At 51.6% G+C, this 18958-nt stretch overlaps 1 protein-coding gene across 3 annotated transcripts in view; it reads right to left on the bottom strand.

Annotated features, from left to right (window-relative positions):
* The window catches only part of PAX3 (paired box 3), a 101439-nt gene extending 90124 nt beyond the window's left edge, over window positions 1–11315 (bottom strand). For 2 of the 3 annotated variants that reach the window (XM_005887477.2, XM_070380054.1), the window contains exons 1-4: window positions 11014–11315; window positions 9480–9715; window positions 8022–8151; window positions 6720–6854 (exon numbers count right to left, since the gene is read on the bottom strand). In XM_005887477.2, the coding sequence (XP_005887539.1) occupies window positions 6720–6854; window positions 8022–8151; window positions 9480–9715; window positions 11014–11098 (586 nt within the window). In that variant the 5' untranslated portion in view covers window positions 11099–11315. The remainder of the gene's footprint in view (window positions 1–6719; window positions 6855–8021; window positions 8152–9479; window positions 9716–11013) is intronic. The other variant, XM_005887478.2, reaches the window with a different exon arrangement.
* Window positions 11316–18958: the final 7643 nt, after the last annotated feature.

The following is an 18958-nucleotide window of genomic DNA, read 5'->3' as shown; positions in this document are numbered from 1 at the left end:
TCAGTAATTCTGCCTTGGTACTGAGGTCAGGCTCCACTCAGAGTATGACTCTGTGTCCCCCTGGCAGTATATGAACACATAGCCTGATATCCAAGACAGGACAGTCACTTTCACTCCACATGTATGTGAAACATGAAATACACATATACGTGAAAAATGTAGCAAAGAATTCTCTAGCATTGCATCTGGATCCAGGACAAGGCAGTCATAATCAATCTGCACTGACTCACATTTCCAGCTTAATCTATTTCAGGCAGTTGTCCCAATGCCCAATGATTGGGACTATTTCAAAGGACATTTGAGCACAGATAGATTATTAATTAATTGGGAATTATAACAGAAAATGTTAGAAAATACTCACTAATGATTCTGACTGTCAAGATTCATCTTGCTCAAGAGTGAATGACATAGTAAAATAAAATCAAATGAAATAAAAATAAGTCTCTAAGCACAATTATTTAGCAGAGAAATGAACAGAGAAAGGGCTTCAGAAAATCTCCCCCACAGGCAGATTCATGATGCTCAGTTGAATATTCAAAGCTGAATCTGGCATAAATTTCACAACCTCAGTTAGAGTGATTTGTTGGAATTTGCAAATTAAGCACAGAGATGGTATTTCCAAAAGAGCCTTTGCAGGAATTTTAGCTCTCATAATAAAAGAAAAATCTTTCCAAATATATTGAATTCTTAAACCAAAAAAAAAAAAGTCTAGCAGTTCATCGAAAAATCAACAGTCCAAAAAAGTCATAAAATTATTCAGGGAAATATTTTTCCTAGCATTCAACAGCAGTGCTGAGTATGAATTGGGAAGCTGTACTGTTACTTCAAATTCTGATGACTCTAGAAAGTGTAATCCACAGGACAAATAAACCTTTCTGTGTGTGTGTGCAACGGGGTATAGTTTACTGCCAGCATAATTCATAGTGACCGACTTATAAATAAACTCTAACGATGCACAAACTACACACACAAACACACACATATCTGCTCCTACATTGTAGGAGGTTTAAAAATATACATGGGACTCATCTAACCATCCATAAACAGAAAAATTGTGGAAACATATGTAGGGAAATGCAGTTAATCTAACTCTCAGTTTCCTGTGTATTTAATTATTCCCCACCTAGTTTTACATAAAACTCTGACATCTTGCCTTTGCATCATTCCAGCTTGGAAAGCAACTTCAGTAAAACTTCCATATTTAGAAATTTAGTGGACACTGGGATCTTAGCTTCCATGCCTCCCACCACCTCCAGGCCAAGGAAAATCTATTTGATGATAAATTCACCATCTTAGCTTAAGTTTTAAACAAGAAATCACCATAGGATAATTAAAAACACCCCATGAATCTCTTCTCTACAAACCTAGGACATGTAACTGGTTTCGGTTCCTATTTCTTAAAGAGAATTCGGTCAATCCTCCTTAGAGGTTTCAGAGGAAAAGGGGGATTTTCCAAGACAGATAAGTTGAAATGATCCCGCTTTGATCCCAGTGGTTAAGAATCCTTCACAATGGAAGATGGCCACTGAGAGGCCGCGATCCTGGCCTTTTAATGCGTAACAATGGTATCAACAAACAGCTACTTAATCAATATTTGGCCAGAGCTGCTGAAAACTTCCTTTTCAGATTTTAATTCCTTGTTGTAAAACAACCCCAGAGCAGCCAGTGAGATAAGGCATTAAACTGACTGCTTAATTGCCTTTTACTGTCTTGTTAGTTATATATGTACATTCTTAATGGTTCTTTAATCTTTATTTACCCGCATAAATAAATTACCTGGGGTGGGACCCCACCAAACAGAACCTCCTTTGCCCCCAAGCCTGGCGAAAGTCTCACCGTGTGTTTGTTGCTGTTGTTGAGGCTTTTAACATTTATTGACTATCTATGTACGTTAACATTTAACCTCGTGGTTACGAAGGATTTTTGTTGTTGTTCTCAAAATACAAAATACTCGTTAAAGTTGAACCTGAGTTCGGCGGCAACACTGCTATTCACCTGATGAATTTCCGCATATTCCACCCCTTGAACCCAGGCGCACTTGCTGGTTCCACCTCGCCGCGCGGATGGGTTTTATTGCACAGCCCTGGGGACTCCTAAATGACCCTTCAGTAATTATTACGCACTTGAAGCCCCAACGTCCCCGTTCCGGTGCTATCACCCAGCAAATCAAACTTCAAAATAAACATACAATTTCAAGCATTAATTAGAAAATCTGCATGTTTTCAATAAGGCTATAAAGTAAGCCGACAGCAGTCAACCAGACAAAACCAACCAGCGAAAAAGAAAGCTACAATCTGATCTTGGTTGCTTCCTTTCAAATCGGTCCAACGGGAAAATCGTTACCGTTACCTCTTCGAAAAGAACACAGCGTGCTGTTTCAATTTAACTCAAGTTCTGGTATTTCCCATAGATTTTTAAATGGGTGATATTTCTTTGTTGAGTATTTTAAGCGCTGCAGAAAACATGAAATTTACCCCCCAAAGACAAGAGACGACATTGGGGTCAAATTCGTGATTCTGACAAATGGAGACCGGGCTGTCCACTTTAATAAAGGTTCCGATGCCACAAACCTAAGATCTTATAGCTCATGATTTTAATCTGTGGGAAAGATTTTCCCCCTCCCCCCGCCCCGCCCCCGCCTGACCCCCGCCCTTTGCCTCGCGCCAAAAAGTCCTTCCCTGCTAACTGGTGGGGTGGTATAGAGGGGGAGAGACACGAAACTGCCTTCAGTTCCCCTCGATTTCAGTAGTGCTCCCGTTAATGATAAAATGTTCGTGATCCCACAGGAAACGAAATCGTTCCAGAACCTTTAAAATGTCAGTACGTGTTTAATTGTTTTATCGTATGCCCGGCTGAAAAGATGACGTCGTCTTCGTTACTTTTAGAAAAGCTCACAAGTTTGCAAACTTGAGCAAAGCTTTTGTCACTTTTACTTTCTCAAATCAAAAAAACAAAAAAACAGTGCTTTTCATAAATGTCAAATTGAAAGGGATCGATATAAAAGAAGGGTAAGCTCCAACCGACTATGCTTGGGTCTCTTGGCTCAAACTTTGAAATTGTTGCAAACCTCCCACGCTAGCTGGTGATTCTTAAAAAGGGTTAGGGTCCTATGAAAGTGTATCTCCAGCCCCAATCAAAACATCAATTTGGCAATCTGGCCTCTTTCCCCCTGCACCCCCGAGCTGCCACTTCAAAGCTGCTGCAACAAGTCAGTAATTGTAACTTTGCATCTAAATATTTAAGCGAGAGTCTTGCAGTCGCGTGTCCATTTACAGTCCTCATCTGTCCTCTAATTCCATTACGGCACAAAGCAAAAATGTTTCCCAAAACTCACAAACAGGAAAAGCGTCACCCTGCCGCTGGTGGAGGAGGAGGAGAAGGCTGGGGGGAGGAGCTGATGAAGGAGCAGTTTCTATTGATTAGTCACCGCTTTTGTGTTAAGGGCTTTCTTTAAAATAAGAGGGGAAAAAAAAAATAGGGGGAGGTTGCAGAAATTTCACTAATGTGAGCCTCAGGCAAGGAAGGGGGAAAAAAGAGGAGAAGAAGGAGGGGGAGGCGGGCTGTGTCTAGATGAAAGTGAGAAGGACATAAAGGAGGCAATTGAGTCGGCTGCAGCCCGGCGAGCTAAGCTTCGAGCCGGCCAGAGCGCAGGGGAGGGGGCGGCGCGGCGCGGCGCTTTGGCTCAGGGAGCAAGAGTGGGGGCCGTGCCCATTGTGGCGGCGCCCGCGGGCCCGCTCCGCCACGCCGGGGGAGGAACAGAGGCGCCCATTGAGTGGCCGCGGCGCGGGCCGTGCCCATAGCCCCCCGTTGCCGCGACCGGGGCTGGGTTTCTCCGGCTGCGCCCGGTCGGCTCTCGGTGCCGAGTGGGGAGGGGAAGGAAGGGGAGTGAAGAAGGTCCTGGGAAGGGTGGGGGATTCCTGGCCGCCCAACCCTCTCCTTCCACACTGGCAAAACAGCTGGAGGTGTAGATCCAAGGAGGGGTGCGCAGTCTGTTGCGTGCCAGGGCGCACGGGCCTGCGCGCACCGGGTCGGTCAGCCACGGTCGTCTTGGATGGGGCGAGGCACAAGGCAAAGTTGGGAAAGTGAATGGGGCCATCTAGAACGCGACCCTGGGGAGAAAAACGAGAGCTGTTCTGACCTCTTTCAGGGTGCCTCTCACCCTATGTCCTAGTCTCTGACAAGTAGAAAGATGCACCCGAGAAGAGCCAGTCAGCAACAGCCGGCAGGCCGAAAAGGAATCTGGAACCTTCAGAAAGCGCGCGCCGCCCTGCTCAGGACGCCCAAACGGCCTTCCTTAGGCCCGCCTGGGAGCTCAGACCCCTTTATCAACATTCATTCTATTTTCCAAGCCGGGAAGCCTGGGACTTTTGCTGCCCAAACGACCGGGAATCTTTTCTCTTTTTTTGAGATTTCTAAACTTCCCTTCCAACTCCACTCCACTCTGTCCTTTCTCTGGGCCCTCTTGCCCTCCAGGGCTCATCTGGAAAAGGAGCTAGAGGCGCTGAAGAGACTGACGCTGCCTCTTGCTTGACAACCCCAAATTAAATTAAACTTCAGCCTCCGAGTTGTGTGTATGTGTGTGTTTTCAACGGTTCAGCCCCGCTGGGGAGAATACTCTGCTTTTAAAAATGGTAGCAATTGCCCTTGAATGGCAGCAGCCCCAGCTAGACAGCCCGAAAGACTAGAAACATTTTGTAGGTGAAATGGCCACTTTTTCCACGGCTGGAGAGTCCATAAAACTTCCTGGCACAGCAGCTCTTGGGGCTCATTGAATAATTCATCCCTCATTGCAAGCCCATAATGTCTATTCTCAGCCCTTTGTGGGGCTGTTTTCTCTTCTTTTCTCCTTGAATTATAAAAAGGTTGCCTTCCTTTGTTCACATCAAGCTGCTGCGAGCGGGAGCTTTGTCTGGGCCGAGCTAAAGTGTGAGTTTCAATGGACTCTCCAGGCTTTGTCTCCCAAGTTCATCTCCAAGTGTAGATTGTGTAGAGAAGGCCTTCTTTGTAAAAGCTGGAAAAGTTGTACAAATGTTTGACCAGCTCATTTGGGGCGTTTTGTCTCCTGGGCCCTCGGTTGCCGGTGCGGCGAGGGAGCGATGGAGCTGCGGCGCAGGCGCCTCCAGCAACAAGTAGCAAAGCCTGGCCACCTCCACCCTCCTTCCCAAGCCTCCCTCTGGGTTCAGTGCCTACAGGGGCCCATTGGGTTTGGGGTTGGCTGGCTTCTCACCTTCTTCCCTCCCCAGCACCTCCAATACAGCATCTAGACCAGGACTAAAAGCCAGGCATCCTCTCAGAGACCAGGGCAGAAAGGCACCCCTTCAAAAAGAAGGGCTTACACTGAGTCTATGTGAGACCCCTGCTTCAAAGGAGGGAACCCACAGGGTATGTGTCTTCTTCACTCAACCTGCCTTGGGTTTTTATGTCTTGATTGCCTGTGTGTGCCAGAGCACCTAGGCATCGGTTTAGCCCTACAAACTGTGGTTTGGATTTGTAACATCTAAGTATGTGTCTCTTCGAGGTTGTGTACAGATTTCGTATTGATTTGTAAAGCTGTCGGCTCCGGAGGGCCAGTGGTCTGCGCTGGAGTTGAGCAATGAAAGTAAAAAAAGCGACCAGTTTCCCGAACCACAGTCCTACCTGGGACACCACTGGCGGAGGGCTCAGATCCAGTAAGTCGAAGTGGTTGACCGCTCCAAGCCCACCTGGAGAGCCGCCTGCCCTTCTAGGTCAACTCAAAAGTCCACTCAGCCTCAGAAGTCTCAGCCCCCAGCAAGGGAAGGCCATGCATGGGTGGGGACACCGGGCAACTCCTGACCCTTTGGGCCTTGGAAGAGGTGCAACCATCCCCCAGGCCAAAAGTGCTGAGAGGCAGAACTTCGGAGACTCTCCTTGTGCCAGGATCCCTTCCCAGTTCAACTCCCACGGGGTTGACTTTTTCCGTGGGGCTCTGAAGAAAACCCCAAGGCTACATGTAAGGCTCCACAGGGGAGGTTTTTCTCTTGAGGCTGACAGATTTGCCAAGGAGAAGACACCCCTGGGAAGAGAAAGTGCGCCCACATTGCGAACCCGAGAACCCAGAGCCCCTCGCTTGTAACCAAGATCTTAGGATTGTTTTTCTTCCCAGACACACACAGTTCAAACCCTACCGCACTTGAAAACCAATTTAAAACAAAGGAAAAACCACCGACGTACACATATACATTTATAAGGCAATCAGTGTGACGCAACTTTGAGAACCTACTGCCTTCAAGAGTTTTGAGTCTCTCTTCCTCTCCCCCGCCTACCCACCCCCTCAACCAAGGAAGCTCTTTGGAGACTCTGGGCCTTTCCTAAGGGCACAAAATGTTCCTTTAACCTCGGGAGGCTCAAAGACTGCCCCCCAGGCCCCAAACTGCTCAGATTCAGTCTTGCAAGCCTGCGGGCAAGAGGGTAGCCCCTCAGCCAGACCGCAATTTGTAGTTCTAGATTCCGAGGGACTGTGAGTGGTGCGGAACAAAGATTTATAAAACAGAAAAGAGAAAGAGAGAAAAGATTTTTGTATTCAATGAAAGTGCATCTCGGGTCTTTCTCTTCAATGCTCTTACCCGGGTGCAGTGGATACGAGTGAGGAGGGACCGTGACATGAGCCGGGGAGGCGCAGCCCGTAAGGCTCCAAGGTCAGAGCGCGGAGTCCGAGAGGCGCTGGCCCGCAGGGCGCCGCTCAGCGCGCCGCCGCTTACCTCGCTCGCTCAGGATGCCGTCGATGCTGTGTTTCGCTTTCTTCTCACTCTCCTCGGCCTCCTTCCTCTCTAGGTCGGCCTCCTCCTCTTCGCCTTTCCCGAATTTACTCCTCAGGATGCGGCTGATGGAACTCACTGGGGGCGGAAGGAAGAAGGGGGCGCAAACGACTGAGATTTGCAGGATCGTGCTGGAAGGGGCTCCCCAGCCCCTAATCGGAGTGGGGGTGAAGAAGGCCTGCCCTGCACAGTTTGCTTCTGCCCCCTCCTGCATCTTTGGGCATCCTTGTCCTTCTACACCCCGCCTCACCCTCCCACTCAACCTGCCCCCACCCCACCCCCATTGTATGATCGTCTTCTAGGATCTCGGAGACCGCAGCCTGGAGCTCACACCTCCGGGTTAGGGGCCGGGAACAGCCGTACCGGTCCTCTCTCCCCGGTAGGAAGCCTCCCTCCTGACTCCACAGACGGGTCTCTAGATCTCCAGTCTCAGAGAATTCTCCCGCCAGCCCACCCGGCACACCCCCACCCCAAGCTGAAGGCCTTGCGCCCCGCGGTTCGCGGTATGGCAGGAAGAAGGAGAGCGGCCCCATCCCCTGCAATTCGACTTTTTTCTTTTCTTTTGCGACCATAAAAGGTTTAAATTTCAACTGCAGAATCGTTTCCTATTGTAAAAATCAAAAGAAAATGCACTCTTCCCCGTTTATTTTTTCCAGATTCCAGTCTGGTAAACAAATCCATCCTCTGAAATATCTCGTTCTCGCAGGGGGGGAAAGGGAGTTTCCTTCTAATTAAAAACAAACCGTGCGCCCTCGCGCTTGCCCTGCTCTCGCCCCTATTCTTCCTTCGCCTCTCCCTGGCCGCCGGGGGCGCCGGATGGTCCCTGGGACTCTCCCGTAAAATAATCTCCCGGCCATTGCCGAAGCCTTCCCTCCCGTGCGCGCACGGAGAAGCCTCGGCTGGCGCGGCCCCATCTCCCTTCGGTTAGGGTTACCAAAACATTTGTTTCTCTTTAAAAGGGAACATCAATATTAATAAGCGCTTGGCCTCCGCCTCGCGTTTCCTGCCCTGCCCCTTCGACAGAAACCCTCTTTGGGGAGCCCTGAGCGGCGATCTCTCAACCCCAGGACAAGCAGCTGATCACTACCTCCATAAAACGGCTAGTTCGTAAATATTTCAGAGCCCCTGGAGGGACCGCCTCCCGATCATCCAGATCGATCACTGGGGGTGGTTATGGTTCAGATGGCCCGCCCGCGTAATAGCGACTGACGCCTAGCCTTTGGAAGACGCAGATGAGCCTGGTACCTGAGGGTACGGTGTTTCGATCACAGACCGCGTCCTTGAGTAATTTGTCTCGAATTTCCCAGCTGAACATGCCGGGGTTCTCTCTTTTGTATTCCTCTATTTTCTTCTCCACGTCAGGCGTTGTCACCTGCTTTAAGAGAACCGGCAGACCGGCGTTGGTACCCAGTTCTCTGGGCCGGATGTGGCGGCCTCACCGCCTCCGGGCCTGGCGGGATGCTCCTTCTTGCGCCCCGTGGCAAGTTTCCCCTGGTTAGCAAAAGGACCCCAACTCTCTGAGCAGTGTACTTTAGAAAAGGGCAGAGAGAAAACCATCCCAACCCTCTCCTCCCCAGATCAGCTCTCACAGTTGGGATAAAATAAGAGGTATGACCTCTTGGAAGGGGTGTACTTTCTGATCCGTGGGAATAAAGAAAGGCAACCCCTTATGCTGAATCAACAGGAAAACGAAACTAAAAAAAGTAAGACTTGAAAGAGGAGCAGAAAAAATCAGGTTAGATCTGTAACTTGTGCCTTTTCAAAGGAACTCAAGGTTTTAGCTCAAGTGAAGAGCAAAATGAAACGCAAAAGTTGAGTGTCCATTAAAAATCAGAGTGGTAGCAAATATGATTAATCAGAAAGACAGGCTCTTTATTCCACCCCACCCCACCCCCCAAGAAAAAGAGTTTCCAGAGATTCTTAGAGAGGTTGCAAAGCGGGCTGGCATGCGAGGAAAGGCAGTTGTCTGGAAATTTTCAGTTTACCAGACCCCTCCTTTTGGTTTTGCCCTGTGGCAACCAGAAAATTATATTGGATTTTCCCCACATCCAGAAAAAAGGGCAGCTGTAGGCAATCCCCTCCCACTCAGCCATAGCCAGTGTGATTCTCTTTCCTTTTGTAAGGAGAACCAAAATAATTTGAGGATAGCACCAAACTGCCTTTTAAAAGCCAAGTCATCGGCTCATTACAAAGAAAGCAAATCACCCTAGCTTTTGATTCCTTGAAGACAATTTGGACTGGAGGCAATAGGTGAGAAGAGTTGGAAGTGAAACCATTCAAAAACCCAAAGTGGCTCCTTGGATTACATTTGGAATGGGCAATGTAGTCGCTGGGAGCTGGGGAGATACTTGGAGAAGAAACCAGCAACAGGTGAGCACGTACAGCTTGGACGCTTTGGGTGTCTGCCTATTAAAACAATTTGATGAGAATTTCAGGATTCTGAGGCATACAAAACAAAGGCTTTATCTCCTTTGCAAAAAGGCTAGAGTTTTTCCTTAGCATTTATCAAGGAGTACCAGCTCAAACAGCACCGTAGACCCTTCTCTTCACCACCACCACCCTCCCCAACACGCACACACATACACACACCTTCCCAGACTTGGAAAAAACACCTCAGAAAGTCCCAGCTGGCAGTCCTTTCCTGCTGCCCACTCTGCCCTAACTTCAGACAGGAGGCCCCCAGGGCCAGGCCTGCGAGCTCACCTTGGGCTTGCTGCCACCAATGGCACCAGGGCGGATGGAGCCAGTCTCCTGATACCTGCATAGGATCTTAGAGACGCAGCCATGGGACACACGCAGCTGGCGGGAGATGACGCAGGGCCGGATGCCATGGTGGGCCATCTCCACGATCTTGTGGCGGATGTGGTTGGGTAGTGGCCTGCCGTTGATAAAAACACCTCCAAGCTGGTTGACCCGGCCCTGGCCGAGGGGAGTGGACACTGGGAACAGAAGCCAAGAAGAGAGACAAATGGAAGATCATTTGGGGAGAGAGGAGAGCCCCCCAAAAGATGAACCCCAACTTCACACTCTTCTGGCCAATCGGTATGTTACAGCCTTAGCACTGAAATTGCTCCATTCGGGCTCCCAACCTGAGACCCTTCTTTAACCACACTTGTTCAAACTATTAAGCAATTCAAGGGCACATAATCTTGTGTGAAAGGAGCAACCAGGGCAAAATAAACTCGCTATAGTGAACCTGTCTTCCCTTTGGACCCAAGAAAGGGGACAATTTGCAGGGGCAGGGGGTGGGGTGGGGAGACCTAGAGGCTGGTGAAAGAACAGCCTCCCTGCAGAGAGAGGCCTTCTGCGGCTGGCATTACACCCTGTCTAACTGGGGGGCCTTTCTTTCTAAGAAACTTGGAGGAGTTGACAACCCTTTGGGTTTTGGGCTAGGAGTACTGCAGCCAAAGGTCAAAGAGGGTACTGAAAGCAAGCCGCAGGTGTCATCGTGAGTCACCTGTTACACCTCGGGCCAGAGACAACAGTCCAGTCTGCTCACAGGCCCCTCGCCTCCGCTGGTGCTCTGATTATTATTAATAATACATCCTATTTCAGACTGAGGGCCAAGCCCAGGCACCGGCAGGGTCAGCAACCCGGCTGGGGCGACCGAACCTCGCAAACTGTCTAGAAAGTCCGAAAAATGATTTGCAAGGTCTCCTGCCTCCCTGGAGTCCAGAACCTTCACTCTAACTGAAAGACAGTCCCCCAAATGGATTGTGGAAACTTCCAGATGAAGCTGGAGATAAATGGGGCCCTAATTAAGGAATCAATAAATACTAAAAATTCCCCAGCACGATTCTGCACGGGTATGCGCCACCACAACTTCGCACCCCCTAAGAAAATCCTTCCAGAATTAACAAGAGTTTAGCGAATACAGGAACAGCCGGGGTAGTTTTGAGATGCCTTCGGGGGCACAAAGTGCTGAGAAGTTGCTTGCTGGTGCTCAAAAGCCGGTTGATTCCTGCCCCACCAAGGCATTTCCAAAACAACAGGGGAAAGCATACCCGCCCAGGAGCAGGCCTGGCCACCAAGCTCCGGCAGGAGTTACAGAGAAAAAGGACGCTTCGTTTACCCAGAGAAACTCGAGAGGGGACCTCGCCCAACTGTTCCCTCCTGATATGGGGGTACCCCGGGAATGCGCTCCTGGACGCGCCGAAGGAGCCCGTGGAGACCCCGGCTGGGTGGAGCAGCCTGGCCGCGGATCCACGATCTGGGCGGCGCTGAGGCCCTTTCTTACCTTCCAGCGGGAACCCGCTGCGCGGGTAGTTCTGTCCCGGGCCCGGCCGCATCATCCTGGGCACAGCTCCGGCCAGTGTGGTCATCCTGGGGGCAGCTTCGCTTGGAAATTATATCCAGGTGAAGGCGAAATAGATGAGACAGGCGCTGGTGACCCCAGGCAACTCCCCCGAGCGTGGAGAGTCCCTCCCCAAAAAGGCTGGAGAGAAAGGAGGGACCCGGGAAAGGGGAGCTGCTCGCTCTTAGTCCAAAGAGAGGCTCGAGGTGGAACCGGGGGAAGGGGGTGGGCAGGGAGGCCCCGGAGTCCAGGATCCCGAGCCCAGGGCGGAAAAGTTTGGTGCGAGTCTGGGCCGGCGGCCCCGCGGCTAGGAGCGCTGGGGAGGGGTCTCGGAGTTCGGCAACGAGCCGGGGAGGGGGGGTGGGGGCGGGAGCGTGGCCGGCCTGAGTCTCCTCCCGTCGTGACACCGAGTGCGGGGATCTGGGCTCGGGAGCATTTATTAGTTCTTTCACCCAAAGCTTGGTCAGGAGCCCTGAGCTGCGATTGGCCGACGGGGAGACCGTCCCGGGTGGCGGAGATACGCGCTGATTGGGCGACAGCGGCCACTTTCTCTTCCCATCCCCGGCGGTGCCCAAGCCTCGATCGGCCCAGAGAGGGACCCGCGCTGCGCCTCTAACCTGGGGAAAGAAGGGTAGACCCACGGAAACCCGGAGAGACAGTACCGAGGCGATGCCGAGACTGAAGAGGGATCCGTGCCTCTCTGTCACTCCATGTATGTCTCTCTCCTTGACTTTCTCTTTCTCTGTCTCCTCATCTCTGTGTATCTCTGTATGTCTTTCTCTCTGACTCGTCCTCTCATTCTGTCTCTCTGTGTGTCTCTATGTCTCTGTTTTTCTACCTGTGGCTCTCCCTCTCGCCCATTCTTCTTGGCTTACTGCCAATGAAGGGGGCGCAGTTCCAAGAAGAAGGCATTGGAGCCCCCAGACCTCTTTAGTCTTCCTTCCTCTGGCCCATGCCCCTCGGCCTAGGCTTATTATGAGGGTCTTCCCTATGGGGTTCCTCCCAGAAAGAGCCCAGGATGTGCTGATAAGTTCTTTTGTCTTCACCGTCTGGCAGCCAGGACACTGAAGCTTACTTAGGTAGTGGCCGGAGGCCCCAGTCCTGGTTACCCGAAGCCTGGGAAGAGGAAGAGAAAGAAAATTATCTCCTCTTCTTGATTAAAAATACCCTCTCTCAGAAGCCCCAGCTCTAAATCTAGAGGTACAGATCCCCCAATGCTTCGGCAGAGATTCATCTATATGTTAAAGTTTTGCCCGGCTGCAGCGTTTGTTCTCAGGAATTTATTATGGTATTCAGACTAAACTGCTGGAAAAATAAAAGGAGCAAAGTCTTGGCTAGGAGCTGAAGTGTCCCCAGCAGGATATGACGCCAGGAGTGTTGTAAAGACTGTCTGTCCTTAGAGAAGGTGCTATTGTGCATAGGCTTTTATTTATAACTTGGTAAGTGCCAGCGAACTCGCCTCCTTCACACCCCCGAGTGCCAGCCCCGCGCTCTGCACTGCGCTTTATTCGCTCGAGTCTATTCAGAGACTGTCACTCTGGGCCTGCGAGGTATTCAGGGCCTTAATCAATCAAAAGGATGAGAATCGGGCAGGTTTTTCCCTTTGAAATAAAGGAAACAATGACTTCTGGGCTTCAAGTTCCCCCTTTTCCTTTTACGATTTTTGAATTTTTTCTGTGTTGGAGTTCTCCACCCTCTCTCGTCCTTTTCCCCCTCAACTCATTTGACAGTTTTTACGTGAACTCAGCCCCCCCAACCCCAACTCTCCACCCCCTAATTAAGTCAAACTAAGAAGGCAAGATGGGGGGTTGGGGGGAATATAGCTGCTCAACTGTGTGGGAGCCGGCTTTTTAAAACTCCACTCGCAAGTGGGAAAAGTAGGCAGCTTTCATCTCACCCCAAAGTCAAAAGGTTTGTTTGACCCTCTGAGCAATGGGAGATGGGCAATGGAGACACCAGAAAAAATCTGGACACCCCCTCACCCACCCAAGGGGGGAGGCCCTGTGCACTCACACTACTCTGGAGGGATGCTGCTTAGCACACAGTCCTGTTTAACTTGGTTTTACACAAAATGATTCAGTTTGTCAGGGGGAAACATTCTCATTTCCTTCTTGCACACTTAAGGGCCACCAAAGCCTGTGTCTTGTTTCCTATGCTACTTCTCAAGAGCTGGGCTTTTTCCAAGTTTTCTGCCACTAAAGTTTGAGCAGTGCAGCCAGAGCACCTTCTAGGGTCCCTGGTTCTTGTTGGAGGAGGGAGGTACCCAAATGCAAACTCAACTCGCAGTTAAAAGGAACCCGGGAACCACTCCCCACCGCCGGTAATGACGGTGTGAAAAACTTAAAGAACGGCCAGGGCTGTGTCTCATTTGTTGCAGAGCCGAGGGCTCGGGCTTCAAGCTCTCCCCATGGACCCAGTGCTCTCTCCCTGGGCGTTCTCTCTCCCCAGGGCCCGTGGATCCGTGAAGGGACACGAAGCCAAAGACTCACTCTCCCAGGTTTTGCATCCTCCTTGCAACCATAGAGCCGGCAGGACACTTGAATGGGGATACTGCCGATTGAAATTGATTTCGAGTTCCCATAAGTGCCTGGCTAGCACGCGCATCCATAAACCGAACACCCCTTGCTATGAAAAAGTACAAATGGAAACCAGAGAGGGTGAAGTGGAGACCTGCGGCCCAGGAGTCTCTCTTTCCCGGACTCCCCCACCCCCACCCACCAGAGCGCTCTGGAGTTTATATGCCACCAGTTAACTCGACTCTTCCGCACCCTGGCAACAGCTAGAGGAACCTGAAGACCCAGAGATAGGTGGGAGGACATCCTCAGGTGCTTGGGCCCATAAGGTTATGGGATCACTTCCAAATTCCCCAGAGTCCAAATTCTCTGAGGTTGGTAGACCCAAAGTCTGACTCAGGAGGGCCAGGACAGCAATGTTGCTTGAGACTCTCTGGCTGGTGGTGCCCACTGCAGTCAAGTCAGACAGAGGGGAGGGGGAAATGTCTCGCATCACGTGAGCAACTGGTCACCAGAGGGCGGAGTGGTTACTGGTTTCCTACCTGGTTTCTCAAGAAGGCACCTGATTCTGCATTCCAGCCACTCCTTCCCTGTCTTCGAAAGCTTTGGCCTCCCCTTATTTCTTTCCAAAGTCTCTCTGGAAGCCAAAGCTAGCCCACCCCCTGACTCCTACAGCAGGAAGCAAGTCTCCTCCAGGCCCCACCCCTGCCTGGAACCTGTAGGCCACGGAGTCCCCATTCTACTCATTGGCAAAGGAGTGACCCTGCAGTGGGCTTGGAAAACGAATGCGCCTGCAGCCCTGAATCCAGGTTTGGAAGGCAGCGTCATTTCTGCTGACAAATTACTCAGAAAGCAGCCAGAGAGCCTGTAGCTCAGTTTTGTGAAGGAGGGTGGTGTCCACCCGCACTATCTGTGCATACGCAAGATGAAACTGGAGCCTTGAGGACAACAGTAGGATAATTCAACCAAAACAGGATCATAACTTACCACTGCTTCCTCCGCTGGCCCCCCCACCGCTCCCCTAGTTTCAGAAGCCCTTCAGGTGAAATAGACAGCAGCTTCCCCTCCCAGCTCTGGGGGAGGGGAGGACAATGCCCAGCTCCTAGAAAGCTCTCCCTCCGGGCAGGATTGGATGCAAGGGTCCACAGTCAAGTCAGGTTAAGTGAAGTCTGCCTGGGCCAGGTGACACCCAGAACACAGCTCCCGCACTTGTGGGCCCCAGGCTACAGTCTTTCATGACCTATGGACTTCTTGGGCCTCTGAGAGATGACGACCTTATTCTATCCAGATACAGACCTTAAGAGGAAATTATGAACTATATGAAATAATGTGCCTGAACTAGAGGGTCCCTGCCACCCAGATCTTTTTTTGCCTTATCTGGAGGGAGTAGCCTCTGAGGGAGGCATCTGACCTCCCGCCGGGTCTCAGGCATCTCAGGAGGCAGCCCTAAGGCTTGAGCAAATGCAACGGGAAACCGTCAGTTTTTGAGAAATGTTCCCCAGGAAGAAAGCAAAATGCCAGATACTGACCACGCATTTCTTCCGGGCACCAGATTGGTGATTGCTTGAGGCCTATCTCAGAGCCGGACTTAGCAACTGTCATCGGCTCCCTGCAGTCTTTCGTGAAAAGCTGTGGCGCCTCTATTCTCCCGAGTTGGAAAATTGGTTGGGATGGGGTCCGATTTAGGGACTAGACGGAAATGTGGGCGTCTCACTGAAACATGGAGTGGATCAGCTGCAGTGGTTTTGCCCCTGTAGCTGGGGGAGCCACCCCAGAAGGGGTTCTCAATAAAGAACATATGGTTTGTGAAAAAAGAAGAAAAGGAGGAAAGGAAAAAGAAGGGAGAGAAAGAAGAGAGACGTAAAAAAGTATTTTTTGAAAGGTGGTGAGGGAAGGAGAGAATGAATGTCACAGCAACTGGTCTCCTATCCATGTTCATTTGGTTCTGCAAAAAATTATTTTTTATGCAAATAAGGAAGGCAGGATGCCAGAGCCCATTTGGGGCTGGGGGCAGGGTGGTGGGTGGGGGTGGGGAGTTCAGGAGAACAGTCTTATAGAATACTACCTTAAAAAAATGTCCTGCCCAAATAGGAAAGGGTGAGTATGTTGGGGGCTGGGTGGGAGGTGTTGTTGAAATTTAGAAGAGAAATTCCCGGTAACTGCTCTGCTGGTGTGTGTACGAGATGAGAACACAAAAGACCTCGTATGAAGGGATCCTGGTGTTGAAGGTAAAGATTGAGGGATCTTGGAAAGGGGGTATTATTGGGAGCAGCCTGGGTCTTGAGGAAGAGAGGAGGTGAGCAGGCCAGGTTGGGGGTCTGAAGTGAGTTTGAGAGCAGAGCTGGGAATGTGCCCATGACTGCTGGGGGAAGCAGGAGGTCTTGGGGTTTCCTTGACATTGGGAGCAGAAAGAAAGGCAAATGACCACACCTGGAACTCCTGCCCCAGAGTGCCTGGAGGGAGTGCCTGGACGGTGAGTTCAGATGGAGTGGTGTGGGGTACAGTGTCCAGTGGGGGGTCCGGGGCAGGATAGGAGCAGAAGGGGTGGGCAGGGAAGGAATGGAGCAGGGTGGACTAATAGGCCTTTCTCTTTGATCAGGCCAAGTCTCTCTCAGACTCCACGCCAGCGCGGTGAGCCACCACTGCCTCTCGACCTGAATCCCTTCCAAGCCCACAAGCAATTTCTCTCCCGAGGGATTTCACAGGGAGAAGAGGGAGGCGGGTGACACAAGGAGCAAGAGAGATCCAGCAGGCTGTTCAAACCCAGGATTTCCAGCTGAGCCACAGTGAGGTCCTGGGAGCCTACCGCAGGGAGCCTAGGGCAGCGGCGGCAGCGCTGTGAGTCTGGGACCTGCGGTCCCTGGGTTTTCAAAGCCAATCGAGGGGTGGGGACTGTGCTGCCAACTCGGCAGAGGAAATGCAACAGGTTGGGGAGCTGGAAAAGGCCAGTCTCGGGGATTTGACTAAAGCCCTGAGGAGCACGGGTGGGGACCAAAGGGAGATTCTTAGGAAGTTTGCTTGCAGTCTGCCTCCTGACCACCCCCATCCCTTGGAAGCTCACCTGGCATGAGGGGAGGGGGGTTCCTCATGCTGGGGTATGGCCTGATCACCCTTCCTTTCAAAGGTGGAGGAGAGGAGGAAGAGGAAAAGGAAAGGAGGAGGGAGGAAGAAAGAAGAAAAAAACAGAAAAGGAATTCACCACAACCCAAACCGGTTACCTCAGCCCTTCAGATCTCTAAATACTACGACGGACACCAAGTTCCTTTCTAGGTCTTAAATTTGCTCTCCATTTCTCTTCCCTGCTGGAAAACACCTATTTCCCTCTTCTAAACAAAGTTTCTCTTTCTGGAGACAACCGTTAATCTAGCCTTGGGTTTGGGGTCGAGGAATGGAAGAAAGCCTTTGATTTAGAAGTATAGAGTCAGAAGAACCCTAAGGGGAAACTCTGAAAAGACGAAAACTAATCATCTCATACTGTGAAAGCAATGGAAAGGAGGCGGCCAGAAGAAGTTTGAGCTGGAGCGAGCGTTCGATAGAAGTGCAGACCTGGGGCTAACAGACTGCCCAGAGTCCTATCACAGAAAACTGTCCCGGGTCCCCTGGGGGCCCCGCGCTCAGGTCACCCTAGTGGCTTTTCTTTCCCACCCCACCCCTGGAAAATCCTGCAAGAGGCATGCTGGCCCCCAGACCCCCAACGCGCCCTGCCCAGGGCCAAGAGTTAAGACAAGTAGCCCCAAGAGAAATGAGCTTCGGAAAGCCTTTCTTCTTCTTTTCATTTCTAAACGAAATCTAATACTATCTGGCTGCAAAAATGTATATCACTGGCCCAGAGTCTGAAAGATTAACATTTGGATATGTAGGAAATGTAATCTGCATGGCTAATTGATTCCCAGCGTATCAGTTTAAAGGATAAAGATCAATATCTACATGATGGATATTATATTAATAGGGACATAAATAAAGGCCGAAGAGTCATTCCCCAAACCTTTGAAGCCGCTTCCCGGCTCCTGGGCCCTCCACGCGGCCACTCGGCGTCCCCCACCTGCCGGCCCCCAGCCCCTGCTGGGAGGGAACACTCCCCCCGCCCCCCACCACCTCCACCAGGAGGAAATAAGTTTCCGGCTCAAGCGGGAGGGTTTTAATGCAGCGAAGCTTGAGAGCGAGAGGCGGCACTGTTTTCCGGGTCTGTAGCAGGTGGACAGTAGGCCGGGAGCGGGGCGGTATTTTAGCAAAACCTGTCGCTAAGATACCTAGAAACAGACATAGAAGACCCCCACGGGGACACACACAGTCACAGGTTCACACACAGGTTTGCACACGCACAGACACGTAGAAATCCACACGTGGGCATACTAGCCATACAGATACACAAACATCCATCTCTAGATGCGTTTACACGGTGATACACACTCACACACGCATATTCCCACGCAGGGGTGAATTCCCAGCATTTTCTGCGCGCACTTGGCCTTAAGGATTCGGAACTGGTTTCTTTCCTTCCCACAGCCCTCTCCCTGCGGAGCATCGACAGAGCCCAAGGATCAGCGATCCCGGCTCCTGGAAGTCCTCTCCGGACTGGATGAGGCGGCACCGCCGGGAGCGAACTCGGAGGAGCGAGAGAGAGGCTTGCCTGTGAGGTCCCAACGCATCCTTCGAGGGAGGGGAGGGCCACTTCGACCTAGAGTGGCTGCAGCCTGAGGAAGCGGGTTGTTGAGTCTCGGGGAGCACGTCCCCGAGACGGCGCGGTGAAGGGGTACTGGCTGCGGGACACTTCGATCCGGAATGAGAACGCCTCTGTCCGGGGGTGGCCTGGATACCAGCGGCCCCCTCCACACCGCAAAGCCCGCGCCGCTGAGGGACTTTTCCAAATGCCAATGAATCACCCTTCGCTTCCTCCTCTTCATTAATTAAGAGGGATGTTTGGACAAAACGGTCGTAATCTTTATTAATTACTCAACCCTCCGTGTGCGGTCGCATCCATCAGGCCCGAAGCGAAAGTACCGGGGACGCCTCATATCTTCCCACAGCGCCTCTGGGGAGCGAGCCGAGGAGCCGGCGTTGCCCGCCGCGGGCGCACCTTCCTCGGCTGGCGCTGCAGGGGCGGCCGGAGGAGACGGGTCCTCGGGGATACGCCAGGCCTCCCCCAGAGCCCAGAGCCGGCTGCGCGCCGGGTTCCTGGAGCCCCGACAGAGCCCCGACGTCCCCCGCTTCCGTCCCTCCCGCATCTGGGCACTCGTTCGTTTACATACACACAAACTCGCAAGCAGACTCACTCAAACACATCGCCCGGCCCCGGGTTCTTCTGGCCGCCGCCTCCCACACAGCTCCCCGCCCTTGTCTTCCATCGGATGCTTCCAGGAGCAGCTAAAATCCAT

This window comes from Bos mutus, chromosome 2, assembly GCF_027580195.1.
Source record: "Bos mutus isolate GX-2022 chromosome 2, NWIPB_WYAK_1.1, whole genome shotgun sequence".
Taxonomy (NCBI): domain Eukaryota; kingdom Metazoa; phylum Chordata; class Mammalia; order Artiodactyla; family Bovidae; genus Bos; species Bos mutus.
Note: the sequence above shows the minus strand (reverse complement) of the source record. Positions and strands in the feature narration are given on the sequence as shown.